Source organism: Marmota flaviventris, chromosome 9, assembly GCF_047511675.1.
Source record: "Marmota flaviventris isolate mMarFla1 chromosome 9, mMarFla1.hap1, whole genome shotgun sequence".
Taxonomy (NCBI): Eukaryota; Metazoa; Chordata; class Mammalia; order Rodentia; family Sciuridae; genus Marmota; species Marmota flaviventris.
Genome location: NC_092506.1, coordinates 64,423,450 through 64,444,219, shown reverse-complemented (window position 1 = coordinate 64,444,219; position 20,770 = coordinate 64,423,450). Strand labels below are relative to the sequence as shown.

The following is a 20,770-nucleotide window of genomic DNA, read 5'->3' as shown; positions in this document are numbered from 1 at the left end:
TTGCAGAATTACCTAACTGCCTGAATGGCCAGAGGTTCTAAAGGCTTTCAAACAAGGGAAACTGAGGCAGTAAACGAGGGGAACTAAGTAGTAAAGGAAGAAGACAGCTGTATGACAGTATGTGTCACTGTCCATGTTCATCATATTATTATATTAATCTCCTATTAAAAATAGATCAGATATGAGGATGGTAAAAGAAATCTGCTGCTATTTTATATTTATTTGTTGATACCACCCTTCACTCTAAGACAGATTTGAGGCAATTTGACTGTCTCTAGGCAGACAGCACTGTCAGTTTTCTACCCTAAATTCTTGAGCAAGTTTTGTTCCAGGAATCTGACCAGAGATTGCAATATCAAAAGACATTATCAGTTCTCTTAATTTGGTTCCATGAAAGACCCTAATGATTTATCCAGAAACAATTGATCTCTTCACAAAATCAGAAATATCTGGACTTTTTTTGAAACCACAGATTATACAACCCAACCTAGAGTTTAAGATTCTGTATATTCACTGATTCTTTAGATTTAGATAGACTACACAAAAGCCCTTGTTAGTGGGCGGTGGAATTATAACAATGATGATGATAATGATGATGGCAGCAAAGATAATTAAAATCAATTAAGGACTTAATATATATCAGGCATTATTCTAAACACTTTACGTGTATTAACTCATGTAATTCTCTCAACAACCTATGAAGTTGATAGTCTTATTATCTCTATTTTATAGATGAAGAAACTGAGTTACAGACCAGTGCAATAACTTGCCTAAGATCCCACAACTAACAAATGTCTCCTTCAACAAGCACACAACATGCTGCTGAAATTATCTGCTTACATAAGTAGAAAATATAAAATTTTCCAAATGGCTTTTATGTCTAACTTTTGCCCTTGATTTACACCAATTTGTGCACTGTTGTCTAATGACTACCAACTTTCACTGAATAGAATAAATTATTTCACAGCTTAAGAAGGACATTAGTTCAGAAAGGACTTTCTAGAAATTGACGAGTCAACATGTGTTACTGTGGAAAATCTATAAATTCCCTCATAATGTAACACAGTCCTATCTAAGACAAAGAAAAGAGGAGATCCTGAAACCCTGATAAGCCTCACAAATTACATAAGATCCACGTTGATACTAGTTGGAAAACTAAAGTGGCATGAATAAGACAGAAAAGAGTATAGCTAACTGCTTAAGGAAAAAATTCTAAAAGCTACTTAGTATTTATTGGCTTACTTCTATTTTGCTAACATTTTATTAGAGTATCCCTAATAAACTTGCGTGGTGTGAGTTACCACACAAAGTGATATCTACACTTACCTGGTGCATTGTTTAAATGGTGGCAGAAATTATGGAAGATTAATAATCTGAAGCACATGAATATATGCTATTGAAAAGACAAACTTACGGTGCGAAAGGCACAACTGCAACTTTTTAGATCTATAAATCTTCCAAATTTCCACTCATGCAAGCATGCTCAAACTTTTTTAAGTAAGTGAAATATTAAATACTGTGTTAGAATTAGATCAAAATTCCTATTTGCTTAGTAATGAAGGTGTAAATATGCATTAGTTTACACAAGTCATCTAAACTGAATTTACAAACTGTGAATATCTTACTGAAGGGCTTCATGGGATATCTTGGTGTAGATGTAAGCATGCCTCTCTATTTATACTAAGTAGGACAAAGTAAGGTGGAAACCTTGCTCTAGCCCTTATTCTAAGAAATCTAAAATGATACTAATGAAACTACCTTGACCCTCACATCAACCCTTTGGTGTGTTGGGTACCACCAATAAGAAATTCTCATCCTCACATAGAAACACAAGTATCCTGGGAACATGTGACTGATGGTGAAAGGATTAAAGAGGGCAGAAATTCCAGACAGCCACTTTATTCTTACTGTAGAGACAAAGCAGGCAAGAATGGCCCAACAACAACAACAACAACAAAAAATCTGAAGCTTTAATATTCTGTTATAATTCAAAACTGAATTATAGTATCAACTTAATAAGTGGCCTGGTGCTAAACAATAAACACGCGCTATGCTTTAAGCCACAAGCATGGCTTCACTTTGATCCCAGACACCTCACTTTTGATCCCTTTGTTCTCCTTCCTTTGTGCTCAATCTCTTCTGGGCTTTCTCATCACCTTTCAACCACATTCTTTCTGGCCTAAACTGCTGTAGTCAGTGGGGGAGGGAAAAGAGAGGAGACAGGGAATGCAGGCAGTTCAAATGCATTCCTCTAGTTGTTTTTTCAAACTCAGAGTATGAAGCCCTCCCATAGATAATCTTTGGAACTAGGCTCTGTTGCTACTTCTCAGAAGAAGGCAGTCATCAGTCCCCACTCACCCTTGGGCTCACCAAATAAATACATCTGGTCAAACCAAAACCACAATGTAAAATATTAAAACAGGAATATAGAAAGACCTAAGAAGCTTAAAATTATACACTGAAGTAAACTCTTCAAAAAACGAAATTCATATATTAAAGAAATCAGAAAGGAGAGAAAAAAAGAGGAAACACAGGCAGATAAAAGCCAACTCTCAATTATCCATGCTAATGGAGAGAGGAGGGAAAGGGAGAGGTCATATAGATTAAAGAAACCCATATATTATCCAAAAATATTTTGGCAAATACTAGTAAATTCTTCCATCAAATCTTTTCCAGGACAACTAACAAGTAGTAAAATGACTAATTAAAATTTTCACCTCCTCTCCCTTCCCACCCTCTGACTAGAGGTACTCCCAAGCAGCAAAATGGCTAAAGGATGGGCAATATTAGGAAGGGGAGGAGGGGAAGAGAAGGAAAAGCAAGGGGCATGGTTAATTAATAAATGGAATGATGTGCCCCTGAATAATTGAGAGCTTCAATTTGGAAATAAATACAAGAAAAAGCCTGAAATAATAATAACCTATTTGCATACCTGTAACTTGGTCTTTCACCCAAATATAAGGATAAATTCATTCTTTAAAGGGGAAAAAAGGAAAAGGAGACTAAATAAATGTTATCCTTTAAGTATGACACTGATGCATCAACTTACAACTAGTTGCCCCACAATACTGTTCCAACGCTTCTAAAGTACTAATTTTGTCTCTAAGTGCCTCTGAACACAAGCTACTGTTGTTTTCTGCTTTATTATCTAGCACAAAAATTTCCTATTACCAGTTCTCAAAATGGAATCTAAGGTCAGTTATTATTACTTTTAGAGCATCCCAATTCAAAAGTCTGGAAACAAATTAAAGAAGGAACACATTAACATTTGAATGTTTCAACCATGTTACCCTAACAACTAAATTCTAAATGTCTCTAATGAAAAATTTCCAAATTTCTACAGTGCATACCTCCCACTGAAGAATCTCAAAATTGCAGGATTAACACCTCAACTTTCAAACTATGCTGTTAAAAAGACAGCACCCCATTTTATGTGTTAAGTAAAATGAGGAACAGTGAAGCACAACATAAAATTAAAGGATCTTTAAGGTAAATTCAAATTCTGCCAATTGATTTAAATACAAGTTTAAGTTATCACATTATGGAAATGCACTGAATTTTTTCCTTTATTTTTATTTCATGTTAAAACATAAAAATAAAGAACAAATGAATTATAGTATAACATTTTATGAAATGTTTCTATCATCTTATATTAACAATGAAAGGATCATTTTGTTCCTCTCTATTCTTTAGGAGGCACTGTCTCCATTCATATTCAATTAATGTTTGATTCCTGCTCTCAGTCCTCCACCACCCTCCACCCATCTGTCACTTCTAATGATCTAAAATTTGATATGAATTTGATATGAATCCTTTATCATTTTGTTGGTTTTTTAAGGTAAATTAAAATATATTCATTTTTTTTAAAAGCAGAACATACCTTTTACAGTCTTGTTTTCTGAATATCAAAATATGTGAAATAATTAGAGCCAGATATCAAAGTTATAGTGCCTACTTATGAAATTACATACATATCAAATATCATTACAAAGAACCTCTAAGGGACTTTCAATTTGAGGAGGCATATTATTTTGTTATTGAACTTAGCCTTCATGTAAGTGAATCATCTGCTAACCTGAGTTGATCTTTGGTTAAACAGAGATTACCTTGTAACGGGATTTGACCTGAGTACTTCAAGCTTGCCTTCAGCTATCTACTAACAAAATGCAAAAAATATAACCAATTGAATAAACAGTTACCATTATGGTCAGGATCCCTGAGTATAGAGATATTGTTATTAAGATAAAGGACTCAGGAATCTGCTACACAATAGGAAGACTGTTTCAAAACTATGTTATACTATGTCATAAAAAATCAGGGTGGTATGACTAATGGCTTACTTATGTGCAATTGTTGTTAACCGTTCATCGTTTACTGCTCTCCGAACTTCAGCACGATGGCGTTCTGTTGAGATGCTATGAAAAAAAATAGCCATTATAGAACTCTGCCAAGCAGGCAGTTCTCTTCTATACTTTCATTAATGGTTAAACCAATATTTTGTTGCGGGCAGGAAACAAGATTGTTTTGTGAAAAGATATAGACAAGAGCCTAACATATATCTCTAAATGCTTCAAAGTCTTAGAAAAGGATTCATACTGATTCTGTGTTAACTGAAGAAAAAAAATAGCTGTAAACTAGAAATTACAGGCAGATAAATCAGCCTGCTACCTATCAAGGCATTACTTCCAAATCTTAGAAATCTTTGGTCATGGACAAGATTAGCAGAGTTTCTGTTTATCTAAATATGCAAACAGATATTCAATGACCTCCTAATCATGATGCTGATTGCTGATTGACTGACTGCATGAAAAGAAGATTTGGGACTTAGTACAAAATCTTCTAAGATCTTTCCTAAAGCTTAAGTGTCCATAATTCATGTTTAGTGAATATAATAAAGAAATGAGAGTGGCAATATAATGCTATATGCTATGAAACTTAACACCAGGGCAATAATATTTTATTACTCATTACTTCAGCTATCATCTACATTATTGTATGTTACCAGTGGTAAAAATGTGCTTATATTGATCCTTTGCCTGCAGTGAATACATATAAAGTTAATACTAAACAATTTTTTTAAAAGAAAAACCCATTCTATTCATAAATAATAAAATAAATACCACTCTCCCAGTTGGATTCTTTACTACTTAAAGCTAAAGGTGTACCATAGACCAAAACATTTAAACGGCTAAAAAGCAAAATTCATGAGGAAACATAAACAACAAACAATAAGACTGAGAATTTGGCTCAACAATACCCCTAAATTAATGTGAAATAAGAGGACGAGCCTCTTCCATATTTTCACTTAAAAAAAAAAAAAAAAAAAGACAAAATGGGTTTAAATGCAGAAAGCAAATTTCAGTTTAGAAAACATTTTCTAAAAACCGCTCCAGATGTTAGAATGGATCAAGACAAAAGTACCACGGAATACCTTTCACCATAACTTTTTATTGGATTCAAGTACCACTCTAGTAAAGCAGAAGGGACAGTTTGTGTAAGATTATAGTACCACCCACTTTCATATCAGGTATCTTCCTTGCATCCCTTTCTTCCCTCCAACTCTAGATCTTATATTCATTTGCTGCCACCTTTTCTTTCCTTCACCTACGTCAAAAGTATCTTCCTTTCCCAAGAGGTCCAAAATTAAAATAGCCTGCTTTATACCCTTTCTGAGTGGATTACAAAATAAAGGGTAAGTCACACAATTTTCTGTAATGAAGCACACAAACTGAAATAGGATCTCAAAGCACTAAAAATTTGAATACCTCTGTTCTTCAACTTTAGAGTGAAAAGTAATGAACCCCCTCAAAATGAAATGTCTAGAGTCACATCACCCAAACTTTTATGATAATTTACCTAAGAACTTTTGAGAGTTCTCCAAGAAGATCTTTCTTTTCCTTGGTGAGATCCCCCTGTGCCCGAAGTGCACTGATAACTCCAGCATATGCCTCCAATTCTAGAAGAAGAAAATTATTTTATCAAGATAGGCCTTTAATATTTTAATACTATGGCTATGCATACTTAAACTTCAGAGCTAGAAGCCTAAAATCAGTTAAAAGCAACTATTTTTTAAATTCCTTTCAAAAATTGAATCTAATAAGATTAAAATGTGGCTTTTACAATTTATAGCATTTATTTCCTATTGCCTCAAATCAATCATATGTAAAATGTTTTGGTATAAAAATCTCACACATCATCACTGAAGAAACTTTAATTCATATGCTACCAACACTTGGAATAAGTTCTAGGTTATATAATTAGGCTGATAAGTTCTTAGCATTATTGAAAGGTACCTTCATGATGTACCCTTGAAATAATTCCTTAAGCCTGACTAAGAACTTAAACTATACTCTGCCTGCCACCTGGGTAGTTTAGAATACTCTAAGTGCCTCAGAACTGAAATTCAGGAACAAAAATTCTGGTTCCAGCACTGCTGCTTACTAGGTGTGTGATCTTGGACAAATCCTTTCTCATCTCTGAACCTGTTTCTTTACCTAAAAGGAACTTTGTAGGTAACTTCCAGATCTAACATCCTCTACATCTACAAAAACTACCATCAAAATGTCTAGTTAAGTAACATGAAACATTCTTTAAAAAAAAAAAAAAAAAAAAAGTGGGGGGGCCATAATGTACTGAATTATAATACCCAACAGCTTCATTTCACTCTTCACACAGAAACAACCATTATGAAATGAAACTGTCAGTCTCTAGTACTGGTTAAAATATAAAACCAAAAGTTTTCAAGTGCTCTCAATGAAACATGCCTGCCTCCCTATGTAGCCTTTGTACAGTCCTCCCACACTGACTTTAGGCTTGGCGACTTGCTCTGACCCAAGGAATATGACAAATAGGGTGCAAGCAGATGCTTGCAAAGCACTTGCACTTGAGGCTTTACTCTCTTGAAACCCAAAGATCACCAATCTGTGAAGAAGCCCAGAAAAAAGGACACATGAAGAGATGCAGTCACCTCAGCTGTACCTAGTCCCCAGCTAAGCTCAGCTGAGTAAAGCTGTACAAGAGAGCTCAGATAATGCCAGCAATTTACAGAATGGAAAGAAATAATATTTGTTGTTTTCAGCCATTAACACTATGAAACAGATGTTTGAACAAAACAGAACAAAACTGAATGCCTCATTCAGTTCATATCATTCACAATTCTGTCAAAAAGAAGCTTTATATCGAAGAGTAGCCTAATTACATTAGACAGAAATGTCAGGTCCAACTGAACTACCCTAAGCACGGCCATCCTGAATGTTCACTCTGTACTAGATACTATGGACATTTACGGTTTCTCTTGAAGGACAAGGCTCTGCCACTCTGAAATAGTAAAGGAAATACTTAGTTCAAGGAAACAGACCCAGAATAGAGTACAGAAAGGCACTGAGGGTAACCAAATAAAGAATTCACTATACTCTCAATGTTTATGCCCCCATTTATAGACTATTTTATACAACAAATCAATAATGAGTTCTATTACACACATGCCAGATAAAACCATGCCCCTGAGGAGTTAACTGTAGAATACAGCTACAGTGATACCAGTCATTAGGCAATTATGATACAGTTTACATGCAGCGTAAAGGCACAGAAGAGAAACAATCCTCTAGTTTGGAAACACAAGCTTTAATCAGAAAGAGAATTGTTTCCAAGTGGAGAGGGGAGGGTGCAAATGTGGAAAAAGAATAGAGAGGGTAGAGTAGATAGTATTTTATATTACTTCTGTTAACTTCCAAAAACATTTAGTAACTTACAATTGAGAGTTTTACACTAAGGAAAGTAAAATGATTGACTTGGATAGTCACTAATTCATTTCAAACTACTAACTGAATATCACTACTATAAGATGCCACGAGAAACACTTATAGGACCAAAAGTTCATTCCTCAAAATGATTAAAACAGAAGAAGGGAACTATATAAATATATAACTATTATAAAAGTCTTATTCACACATGTACAGGAATAAAGAAGATAAAAATGGAAAAGTAGGGTTGGGGTTATGGCTCAGTGGCAGAGTGCTTACCCAGCACATATGAGGCACTGGGTTTGATCCTCAGCACCACATAAAAAATAAATAAATAAATAAAAGTCATGATGTCCATCTACAACTAAAAAATATATTTTTAAAAAAATATGGAAAAGTAGTTTGTGGCCAGGCTAAGAAAAGTCTTTGATTCCCGCCTAAAAAGTTTTATTTGCTAGGGCAAAGTAATTGACTAATTGTGGAAGTAATGGCAGAAGAAAAAAAGTCAAGTTTTACCATTTGTAAAGTGTTTAGAATGGCAATGCCATAAAAAGAAATAGATCAGAGGAAGGAGGAAGTTAGAGGAAAAAGAAAAAGAAATTCCCTTTGACCTATGGAATTTATGATGATCAAGATACTATTTCAGGCCTGGGGATGTGGCTCAAGCGGTAGCGCACTCGCCTGGCACGCATGCGGCCCGGTTCGATCCTCAGCACCACATACCAACAAAGATGTTGTGTCTGCCGAGAACTAAAATAAATAAATAAATAAATATTTTAAAAAATTTCTCTCTCTCTCTCTCTCTCTCTCTTTAAAAAAAAAAGAAGATACTATTTCAAAGAAAAAAAATATGGCAAATATTTAAGTCTCTCTCTCTCTTCCCCCCCCCCCACCTATTGAGGATTGAACTCAGGGGCATTTTGCCACAAAGCTACATCTGAGTCCTTTTTTTTTAAGAGAGAGACAGGATCTCACTAAATTGCTGAGGCTGACCCGCAAACCTGGATCCCTCAGTTTGAGCCTCCTGAACTTGCTAGTATTGACCACTGCATCCTGGTCAAGTCTCATTTTAAATCTAAATAAAAAGTCATACACAAAACTAGGAGGTAGTAACCTCCTACTAACAAAACTGGGACTCTGACCAGTTATCACATCTAGGCAATCCATAGCACTTCCTTCAAGAAATTCACTCACTGTGAAGAAGCCTTTCTAGCTTCCCAAATTCCTTCACGTTTCTTGACAACCATTTTCATGGGTTTTCTCAAATCTTCATATATGTTAAACTTGAATTTCTGGAATTGTTTTTAATCTTTAATTTTTTTTTTTTTTTTTTAGTTTTAAATGGACACAATACCTTTGTTTTATGTTTATGTGGTGTTGAGGGTTGAAACCAGTGCCTCACAGGTGCCAACTAAGTGATCTACCACTGAGCTACAATCGCAGCCCCTCTGGTATTATCATTATCATTAGTATTATTATTATTATTATTTGTGGTGCTGGGGATTGAACCCAGGGCCCTGTGCATACAAGGCAAGCACTCTACCAACTGAGCTATATCTCCAGCCCATATGGTATTATTTTTTATGCCATTCTTTTATAGTGTTAAAAGTATAATGAAATAATAAACAAGAACACTTCAGAAAACAAAAGATTAGTCAAACCATTTTTATAAAGCTCTCAAGCCATTCCATTTAGCCAAATCAGCTATTCAATTATACTCTAGTCCATAAAGCCTCATGTTAATGATATAGCTCAGGAGTGTTCTTAAAAATAGGACAAGGGAGAAACAGGACAGAAAGTAAAAAGCATTTACCTATCACTGGTATATTCAGTGTATCATAAAGGAATTCTCTATACTAATTTCCTGATAATTAAGTAAAATCTGTTTAGCACATAACTATTATAATTATTTTAAAAGGACAAAACTAATCTTACAACTGTTTTAATTTTTAAATAAGGACTCTTCCCTAAACTTTGGACCTTTGGCTAGCATTTGAAGGCAATTCAAAGGTTTATTGTTATGATAATGAGCCAATAGGTGGGGAGGAAGTGTTTTGGCAAATCACTAAGAAGACTCACACTCCCAAAGGGTCACAGAAGATGTTATTACCCTGTAGGATGGCTGTTTTCCTCCAGCAGCATTACTCACAGCTCTCACTAATTTTTTTTTAATTTGCATTTATTTTATAATGAATTTACTTCCGTACTGTACATTTTTGTTTCTTCAGTTTCTTCTGTGATACATTCTTTTTTCATGCAACCTTCTTTTCTGGTTTAGGAATAACTTGTTCCTTTTCAGTAAGGATCATCTTGATGTGATAGGGGGAGCTCATGAATGGGTTAATCTGATCCTAAACTAATTTGTTCACCTGGATATACTCAAAGACCACAAAAATCTACACATAAACCCCAAAGTTCAGCATTATTCACTGTATGTTAAAGCATGTGCTTCAAAAATTCAGCATTCTTTTCCGGATACTGACCCTGTATCCAGTTCCTGTTTGCTCTGGGCAAATCTCCTAGCATTGTAATGATAGAATGGTACTCATCACATCTACAAAATGACATCTTTCAGATACTTCCTGGCTTTCAGGTATGCATACCTTAACAGTCTGGGCAGCTTCACTGGTATGCTTAAAGTGAACATGAAGATTTTAACCTCTTGATTTTGTAGGGTTTTCTTGGTCACATGAATAACTAACCATTTTCATAGATCACTTCAGCCATTTATGAGAACAACTAGGGATAAATTTAGACTTAACAGATACTGGGTTACCATTTTTATATTAAAATATGACATCTAGATTCAGGCCCCAAAACCTAGAAAACTCTAATTTAATCTACTGTCTGTTCCTCCGTAACAATTTCAGTTATGAAATAAATATGAGTCTCGCTTATAATCAGCAGATAGGAAATTATGTTAATTGCTAGCGTATAGAAAACGATCTTCAAATTAGTACTAAAAGTTGAGATATAGCATAAAATTTTAAAGAGATGAATGATTGACATCTTCCAGCACACCCCCAGAAAAAATAACTCTCTTCAACTTGCTAAAATACAATACTAGGAAGTGGTTTGAAATCCTCAAAGTAGCCTGAGGGGAATAAAAAGGGCAAGAATTATTAGCAGGCAGGGCTAAAGTAGTGATGATTCTATCTGATTTAAATACAAGAATTCCCAACAAAGATTTCCTTTGAAGCAAAGATTTAGCTGCAAATAAGTGATGTTTGAAAGTAACTGCTTTAAACACGCTCAGATGTCAGGAATCATCACAGGCCCTTATCTAAGTAATTTATACCCACTGCCAACACATTTGCTTTCCTTTTTCAAGTTATTTTTCATTTATTTCATTTATTATACTAGCCTGAGACTTCAGTGATAAGTCTGCCTTAGAGTCTAAGACAGCATTTCTCAACTATGGATCTTCATCTGAATCAAAGAACACAGAAAACAATTTGGGTAACTTTTTCTCAAATTTTACCAATGATGACACATGACTAACACCATTCTAGATGCATGGGAGAAGTCAGTCCATTACATACAATAGCATTAGGACTTAATTCTCTCCCTAAATGTCAGTTGAGAAAGGTTGCTGTAAGGGAAAAGAAGCGCTAAATTGTATATTATTAATGTAAAGTGTGTTTTATTTCTGATACTAATAAAATATAAGTTAGAAAAGAAGGCAAATCTTGCATTAACTGAGAATACAAAAATAGTACATAATTCACATACATGCTAAAGTGTGACTGAAAATCATATTCTCTAGGTCAAATACCGACTCCAAGACTTACTGTCAGCTCTATCTTGGGTTCCAACCTTCAATCTTTAAGATACAGGACCAAAAAAAAGAACCCCTACCTTTTAGGCTTAAGTGAGAATTATGTAAGATACTGAGTGTAATGGACCCAGAATAGTCAAACAGCTCTCAATGAGTCTTAACTACTCATATTATGATGATTCATGCACCTCCTATGTACGAATCGCCATGCTAAGCACTAGAAAAATAACAAAAAAAGTGAGGACTATACCACCAAAGGATCTGCGGTATAGCAAGAGATATTACATCCATACAAACAACCATGATCCAAATAGAAAGGAAAAACATCATAGAATGAAATAATGAAACATCATTTCATTTCATCAAAAATGAAAATCATACCCAATTTTCGAAGAATCCTTTTGCATTCATCCCTGCTGAGATCCAAAAGGGTTGGCCACACAACAGGCATTGCTGCTTCTGTTTGGTAGCCCCAAAGAGCTTGTCCTCCCTACCAGAAGTAAAAACAAAATAGCAAATTACCAAAGTACATTCCAAAGGCCACTCACCTGGAAATCCATCCACGGGTTAAGAAGTTAAAAACAGTAAGATGTCTCACAATAATGTTTTACTATCACACTTTCCAACTTCTGACAAGTGAAAAATTAAATTACCATTGAAGAGTTTACTATCACAGGAAAGACCATAAGCTTTAGAGTCAGTTCCTAGTTCCAATTTACTGGTTGTGTGATCCTGGGTAAACTGACCTCTCTGAACCTACACTTTACAAATCTATTGAAACAGAGTAAATACTACCAGTTTGTTATGAGTATTAAAGAACAGTGCATGTCAAGTTCTTTCATAGTGGCTGACATGTAATTTAAAAATAGACGCGTGTATCTGTGCAACCTTGGACATGATAGTTGACTTCCCTGAGCTTCCTCTTGAGATAAATAAGTAAGGCTCCTAGCGTGTCACTTGGGTTAATGGAACTCAATAAAGAACTCTCCTGTCAAATCTTAGCCATGAAATATTAATTTAGACCCTGTAGTCATTAAACCATTACTTGCCGAAAGTTTAGATGCCAGGAACTTATTTCCTACTGGGAATTCCCTAGTCTAGAAGACAAAAAGACACAGCGCTGGGTGTTTACACAAAACCTGCTTAGCACACTGTAGACCCGCTGTAAATATTTGCAAAACAGATAAAAAGAATGGCTGGCGGGAGAATAAAATGAATGAATGAATGAATGAATGCGCTCACTTTCTAGCCTAGAAGTAAAACACTTAACAGAAATAACTGTGTATCCCTTTCCAGGTGCTGGGGCTGCTAACTCCGACTCTACGCCCGAAGTTGAGCCCCCCTCCCCCTACTTCCCATAGTCCTCTCAGCTCAGAACCAACCCAGAGCAAGCAGAACTGGACTGCGCGCCGCAGATGGCAGGATGACATAAAGAAAAGGGGTGTGGAGGAGGAAGAAGGGGCAGAGCCAAAGGAATCCTCTCCCTCCACAAGCCTGTCCCCGCCTCCCGATAGGATCCTGAAGGCGGCCGGCGGCCGCCGGAATCGAGCACCACGTCACGGCATCCCAACGCGTCCCCGCCAGCAGAACCCACCGCCCGGCCGCAGCGCATCAGAAACCGGGCAGTGGTTGCCAGAGCCCGCTCTCGGAACACGGATCTCGTAGAATCCTCCCCCACTCAAGTGTCAAGGAGGCATGCCCGCCCCGCCCCCTCTGCAAACACGCACTCTCTCGCACCACCACAACAAGAGCAGCCCGCCCAGGCCCTGCGCCCGCGCCTCTCAGAGCCGATCCCAATGTCAAGCCCGCGAGACCCAAGTCCCTTCAGCCAGCAGCTGGTGTCAGGGGCTCCAGCCGGCATCCGCGCCGCGCTCCCTCCTCAGCGGAGAGGACAACGGAGAAAGAGTAGGCGCGCGGACAGCCAGCCAGAGCGGACTCGACGGGAGGCTGCCAGAGCTGGACCCCGGCATCCCAGCACCAGGCCTGCCGGAGCTCCCCTCAGTCCACCTCCAGGAGCCCCACGATCCCGTTAGGAAACAACGGAGGATGGGGCTGGGCGCCCCAAGCCGGGCTCCGAATGCCTGGCTCGGCACTCCTCTGCCCTGGCTGCTTGCCAGTTCTTCCTAGGACCCTGCCTAAGAGTCACCCACCTGCCCGGCCTTTCGGGGCTCATCTAAAATGCTCCTCCGCCAAGACTAGGAGACACCAGGAATTGGGTTTGTTTGCGGTGCCTCAGAAGGGGCAAGATGGCGACAAGTACCAGGGCGCAGGCGCAGCCGCGCGCTGCCGGTCGGGAGGTGTAGTTCGCCTTTCCCGCCTTTCGAAGAACGGGTACCAAAAGGCCCTCCATTCATCCTGTCCCTCTTTTCCTTCGCGTATTGAAAGGGCAGGCATCGCGTGGGCTGCTGGGAGTTGTGGTCCGAATCCAAACTCCATCCTCTTTCGCTCCCGGTTTGCCGTCGCACGCGCAAAGAAGGCTGGGATTGTAGTTCCTTTGGCTTTGGCTTCTCCCACATACCCTCCTGTCTCCGGCTTCGCGCGCCTCTCCTTCGGTTGCTGTCTTCCATCCAATCGACTGCGCTCTCTGCTACGTGTGACGCCACACGTAGCGGCCAAGATGGCGCTGGTATCTGGAGCTGAGGCTTCTTGGCGACCTTTACTCCAGCGAGGTTAGGTACATAGCTTCGTTTCTGAAGGGCGATTGAGGATTAGGATCAGATTCCTCAGCGTCGTGGGGGCAAATATCAGTGTCCTCCAGCCGCCTAGACGACCACTCGAGAAGAGATAGTCCACGCTTTACGAGAACAGTGAACATCGCAGAGATCGTGCCCGATCTCGGGGTAACGGAGTTGCGAGTAGAGAAGGAGAACCGGAGGTTTTTCGACCGGGTTCCTGCATACGTGAAGTGGGAATGATAATGGTATCTGGCGCTATATCTGTCAAAGGAAAGAAGCAGAAGGGGTTTATTTGAGGCACTACAACGTGGTAGGTTCACCCTCAGCCTTTGGTCTTGTTTAATCACTCAACAATTTTGTAAAGGTCTTGTCACCCCATACTTTACAGATAGAAAAGCGCCCAGTATATTGTTATTCAGGGCCGTGAGATCGAAGCCAGTGCCTGGTATTTTTGAAGATTCTAGCAAATTTTGTGGTTGTCCTCCCTCTAAATTTTGCCCTTATGGTAATATAGGATGCGGTAGAAATGCTTAAGTCAAAAGGAGTTTTTATTATGCATTCTGCTATTTCCATTCCTTCTCAAAAAATAGAGTTGCGGCTGAGCAAGCAGCTGAGTGGTAGAGTGCGGGAGGTCCTCGGTTTGATTCCCCAGCTCCGCGGAGGGAAAAAAAGAAGAAAGGAAAGTAGGAAGGGTTAATACTACCCAGTGGAGATGTTGTGATACACAACTTAGATAAAAGGTTTTTTTATATAAATTATGAACCAGTATGAATAAATGTGTGAGATCATTGGTGTTGGAGGATAGGAAGAGAAAATAAGTGACAGCATTTAAATTTCCTACCCTACCTTACCCTTCCTCTTTGATCTTCCAGTACATTTGTTTGAGGCCAGTAGCTTAAGAATTCTTGGTAAGATGGTAAATGAAATCTTAATAGAAGACTTCGTAAAATTTAACATACATTCTTGGATTTGAGCCTTGCAACATCTCAGGCAATTGTAATTAAGGTCCAATTAAGGGCTGGGGATGTGGCTCAAGCGGTAGCGCGCTCGCCTGGCATGCCTGCGGCCGGTTGGATCCTCAGCACCACATACAAACAAAGATGTTGTGTCCGCCGAGAACTAAAAAATAAATATTAAAAAAAAATATCTCTCTCTCTCTCTCTCTCTCTCTCTCTCTCTCTCTCTCTCTCAAAAAAAAAAAAATCCAATTAATTAATTGGGGTTGTGGCTCAGTGGTAGAGCACTTTCCTAGCATGCATGAGTCTCTGGGTTCCATCTCTGGCACCACATAAAAATAAATAAAATGAAGGTACTGTGTCCATCTACAATTTATATATCCCCCATGCTGTGAATGAAACTGGAACTCATCCAGTTTCACACAGCTAGGAATTGATAACTGGGCTGTGTAACCCCAAGTCTTTTGGAACTCCAAGTGTCCTTTCTGTACAAGGAATATCAAAATGGCAGAAATGGAAATATAAGGACTTATAAAAACAGAGCCTTACATGAGAAGCACCATTTAAGTGAATGTGGTTACCTGCATTTTCTAGGTGCCAACCATTGTTCTAAACAATTTAAAGTTAGTATAGTTACCAACCACTTCTTGAGGTAGAAACTGGTATCCCTAATTACAGTTAAGGCAACTGAGGCAGAAGAAGGAGGTTAAATAGCTTGATAAAGGTCAGACGTAGTTTTTAATGAGCTCCTAAGTGATGGTGCTGTCAACCACTACTTTCTACCTCACTCCCCTTTTTTCCTAATAATTTTTATTTATTTATTTTACTTTTTTTTGCAATCAGAAACTACTGTTTACATTTTGTCTCTAGCTGCTTCATAATATTTTCTTCTTAAAGGATCAGACTCAAACTACCCTCAAAAAACTTTCCCTACCCCTACCATTCCCTATAGGATGAAACAGGCAGTCAATCCCATGTCTGTCCCCACATCACTTACTACACACGTCATTACAAAGCGCAGAACACTAATTTATGGTCATTTGAAAATTCCTGACTATAGATAACAATTTTTTTAAGGCAAGGGGCCCACCAGATCTGTGTACTCTTGTGCCTAACACATAACTAAAATGTATCCAGGGCTTTCTCTGTTCCAGGTGCCTCATACTAGCCCCATTTTATGAATGAAGAAATTAAGCCATAGAATGTTTAAATAACTTGCCCAAGGTAACAGGCTAGTAATTAGCAAAACCATGATTTCACGTGAAGGTACTTTGGCTCCAGGAAGTGTGTGGTCAATAAAATGAGAGTCACCCTACACTTACAAAGAAGAAACTTAAGTGTTTTGTTGGTTTGTTTGTTTTTTTTTTTTTTGGGGGGGGGGGGGATGGGTGTGATGCTGGGGATTGAACCCAGGGCCTTGTGCATGCAAGGCAAGCACTCTACCAACTGAGCTATATCTCCAGGCCCCAAAACTAAGATTTAATTATCCTATTAGACACAAATAATTATAACTACCTCTAGCCTGGGAAAATGTACAGAAGCATAATACCTGTATAAGCTTCATTCCCCTACTAACTAAGCAGCTTGGCCTTAAATTTCAAGATGCCTTCTATCTACCACTCTTTTATTGTCATGCTATATTGGTAAAGGTAGATCTCACCATTATGACAAAAGTGTCTGTGAAAGGCAAATTAGAATGGGTAAGTCCTTAGAGATTTGTTTCTACATTTTAAAAAAAGAAAAGAAAAATCAGTTATGGTTGTGGATGCCATTAATTAAGCAGCTTGGGAAGCTGAGGCAGGATGATCACAAGTTTAAGGCCAGTCTGGGCAACTTAGCAAGACTTGTCTAAAAATAAAAAAAGACTGGGAATGTGGCTCAGTGGTATAATGTCCCTGGATTCAATCCTCAGTACTGAAAAAATATAATGAGATCTGAAGAAGTCAAACAATTTAACCAAAGTCAATGGGAATTTCATGGCAGTACTGGAGCTGGACTTTGTTGACTGCTCTTCTCTATACAATATGGCCCTTAAATTCTTACTTTTAGGAAGTTTATTACCACACTGATAATAGCCAAAGTGTGTACTAAGAATGTGAAATAGCAAGACAAAAGAGTAGAATATCAAATATTAGATAACATAAGTAGATCCAGGAGACAGAAAAAAATAAACTGGAGATACCTTAGAATTACATGCCCAGGTTCAAAGGATTATCAAAAACAATTCTGAACAATCTAAAATGGATAGGAAAGTAATTATCAGTCGTCTTCATTCAGCACCCTCGCCTTCCATTGAATTTTTGTAGTTTCTGCTTCCCAAATAGCAAGCTTCATTATTTTAGTGGAGTGACAGGTCCTTATCACCTATGTGGATTGGGCTTTTTACAAACCCTTTTCCTTCACAGGAACTTCAGTGTAGCCTTTGCCCAGTACGTCCACCATATTGCTACGGCTGTCAGAGTGAGCAGTCAAAAACTCATTGTATCAGTTCTCTTAAATTTTTCCATGACTCCTAATTACCAACAAAATAAAAATTATAGTGTTTTTTGCAAGCAAGCCTGTGCTAGCTGTATATCTCACCTTTTCCTAGAGCACTGCTGCCACCTCTTTACCTTGTCTAGAATCTTGCATTTTCCTTAAATTCATTGGTTCTCTTGAAGTTCTTTTGAGACTTCTTCCTGCTCTCCCACCTTCCATGTCTTGAACCAGGAATAAAAATTGACATTCTTGTAACTTCTCACTACGATATCCAAACCAATCTACATTGAGGCTTTCACCATTAAGCCATGTAATCTCCATTCCTTCACTGTTAGGGAGAAGATTTTTGACAAGTGTGCTATCATCAGCTTAAGTTGCTTCATTGTCCACTGTGACCCTAACACCAGTATAAAAGCCTTTCATTACTGCTGCTGTTCATTTCTGGGACCATATCTTGCACTTTGTTCTCCTGAACTGTTCTGAATATCAGCAGCCATGGCAGTTCATGTTCTAAACAAATCCTTCTTTTATTTCAGATTTCTTAGTCCTTTGCACTCACCAAACCTGCTCTTCAACTTCAGTGAAATCTGCTGGCTTACAGTTTTCCTAGTTCTCCAAGTCTGTTCCCCTTCACTGGATTTACTTCTTCCCATTCTATCCTGGACCCTACAGTCATTTATTTCAAACTCAAGTCTTTTCAACACTTTTCAATGTCTCTCTCCTTCCACATTGACCCTAAAACAGACCTTAACTACAGGTCAGTTTCTTCCTTACATCCTTGCCCCTTATGTATAGAACTATTAACCATTAGTGCATCATAAATTATCCCAAATTTTAGGGGCTTAACAACATTTAATATGTGTATTATAAATTTCATACTGTTTTTGCAATTTCTGTTGGAATCAAAAGTGTCTTAGCATAGGGCAGAGGGGTGGGAAGGAAAGGGAAGGGGCAGGGGATTAGCAAGGATAGTGGAATGTGTTGGACATCATTATCCAAAGTACATGTATGAAGACACAAATTGGTGTCAACATACTTTATATACAACCAGAGATACGAAAAATTGTGCTGTATATGTGTAATAAGAATTGTAATGCATTCGCTGTCATTTAATTTTTAGAAAAATCAATAAAAAAAAAATGGAAACAAAAAGTGACTCAGCTAGGTGATTTTTGCTCAGGTCTCTCAAGAGTTTGCAGTCATCTGAGCCTAATAGACTGGTGGGTCAGTTTCCAAAGCAGCTCACTCAGTGTCAGTGTGGTTGGCAAGTTAGAAAGGCAAGAGGTCTCAGTTCCTTAGTAAGTGGATCTCCCTACAAGGTTGAGCATTTTCAGGATGTGGTAGCTGAGTTGCCCCAGAACAGTGATCCAAAAAAGAACAGTATAAAAGCTACAGTATCACAATGTGTACATATGTAGGAATATATGATATAAAATGAAGTTTATATATACATGCATAAATGGATATAACACATCCCCTGAAAGGGAATTTGTACAAAGCAGAAAAGCTAGAAAAACTTGATGGGAACAAGTTGAAAGAGCATTAGATAGCATTTGCCAGGTGCGGTGGTTCACTCCCGTAATACCAGTGGCTTGGGAGGCTGAGACAGGAAGATTTCCAGTTCAAAGGTAGCCTTAGCGAAAAAAAAAAAAAAAAAAGCATGGCACTAAGCAACTTAGTGAGACCCTATCTCTAAATAAAATACAAAATAGGGCTTAGGATGGGCTCAGTGATCAAGTGCTCCTGAGTTCAGTCCCCAGTACCCCCCCCCCAAAAAAAATGTGTGTGTGTGTGTGTGTGTATTAGATAGCATTTATTGAAGACCCATTATAAAAGAATAACTGGTGTGCATCTCATTTAAACCTTATGCTGTCCCTAAGATATAGTAATTATTGTTCATTTTACACCTGAGGAAACCAAGCCCTAGACAAAAAAATTATTCATCCAAAGTCACGTATCTCCGAAGACTCTTCCCAAGAACACACAGATATTAAGGAATTCTAGTTATCCATGTTTGCCTAACAAACCATTGCTCACAAATTTCTAATTTGAGTAGGGCTTTGTAGGGTTAATTAACCTCTACTCACATCATCTGGACCAGTCTGAAGGCTGAGAGATGAGGTATGGAATCATCTAAGAGCTCTTTTATTTCTATAATCAACGTAGGCTGTTGACTGGAATCTGGTGAGGTTATCAGCTGAAACATCTGTTTGTGGCATCTCCATATGAGGTAGGCTTCTTTACAACATATGGGCAGGTTCCAAGGCAAGTGACCAGAGAGAGAAAGATGAGGAAATTATCATTTTTATAATGAAACTCTGGAGGCAATTTAGCCTTATTTCTACCATATTTATTAGAACAGTCAAGCCTACCTAGATTCAAGGAAAAGGAAAATAGATTCCATCTCTTGATGGAAGTGTGGTAGAATTCATAAAGACCATGTGGGACCAGGACTATTACTGTGGCCATTTTTAGAAAATATCAACTGCCACAGTTCGTAACAATTTATATCCTCCCCTACATGCAAAAATAGTCCTTCAATTTCCTTTACCCAGGATCCCTCAGAGTTTCTTCCCATTATGGCAGAAGACTTGGGCTTGAGGACCAGGATTCTGTCATCTAAATCAGGGCCAGGTGTAGGTGAGATTTCTCAGATGTAGTTCCTCTCCCTGTGAAGACCTGAGAACTGAAGAGACTTTTCACTATACATCCAACATACAATGGTGGAACAGCCATAGGATAACCACTTTACACATTTATGTTAAAAAGGGAAGCAAAGGCACACAGAGTCATTGGACCATAATAATTCTGAAACTTTCTCTAATAAGGGCTCAAGTCTTATGGCCTATGCATGATCCTCTGCAGCTCTTGATTCCACCTTTAGTACTTTGTGAGTTCAGCTTTCTGAGTCATTCTTCTTTTTCCATAAAAAAAAAAAAAAAAAAAAAAAGCTGATGTTTGAAGCCAAGTAATTTCTCATTCTTCCAGCTCAGAGAAGTTCAGGAATCCAAAGGCCAATTTTCTTTTTAAGCATTCTGTTGCTTTTGATCTAAATGTGAAGTATTTACTTGGATACAATTCTCTTTAAAAGTTTTTTTAGTTGTTTTGTTTTGTTTGCAGTACTGGGGATCAAACCCACAG

General features: G+C 38.1%; 1 protein-coding gene and 1 long non-coding RNA gene across 9 annotated transcripts in view; one reads left to right on the top strand and one right to left on the bottom strand.

The window, feature by feature from the left end:
- Emsy (EMSY transcriptional repressor, BRCA2 interacting) overlaps nucleotides 1-13,761 on the bottom strand; it is an 82,193-nt gene extending 68,432 nt beyond the window's left edge. For 4 of the 8 annotated variants that reach the window (XM_071616507.1, XM_071616508.1, XM_071616509.1 and 1 more), the window contains exons 1-5: nucleotides 13,671-13,761; nucleotides 11,902-12,010; nucleotides 5,857-5,956; nucleotides 4,341-4,415; nucleotides 2,933-2,974 (exon numbers count right to left, since the gene is read on the bottom strand). In XM_071616507.1, the coding sequence (XP_071472608.1) occupies nucleotides 2,933-2,974; nucleotides 4,341-4,415; nucleotides 5,857-5,956; nucleotides 11,902-11,971 (287 nt within the window). In that variant the 5' untranslated portion in view covers nucleotides 11,972-12,010; nucleotides 13,671-13,761. The remainder of the gene's footprint in view (nucleotides 1-2,932; nucleotides 2,975-4,340; nucleotides 4,416-5,856; nucleotides 5,957-11,901; nucleotides 12,011-13,670) is intronic. The other 4 variants (XM_027942642.3, XM_027942643.2, XM_071616511.1 and 1 more) reach the window with 2 other exon arrangements.
- Nucleotides 13,762-14,047: 286 nt separating this feature from the next.
- Nucleotides 14,048-20,770, top strand: part of LOC139706893 (uncharacterized) — a 32,232-nt gene continuing 25,509 nt past the window's right edge. The window contains exon 1 of the long non-coding RNA XR_011708580.1: nucleotides 14,048-14,505. This is a non-coding gene — a long non-coding RNA (uncharacterized lncRNA). The remainder of the gene's footprint in view (nucleotides 14,506-20,770) is intronic.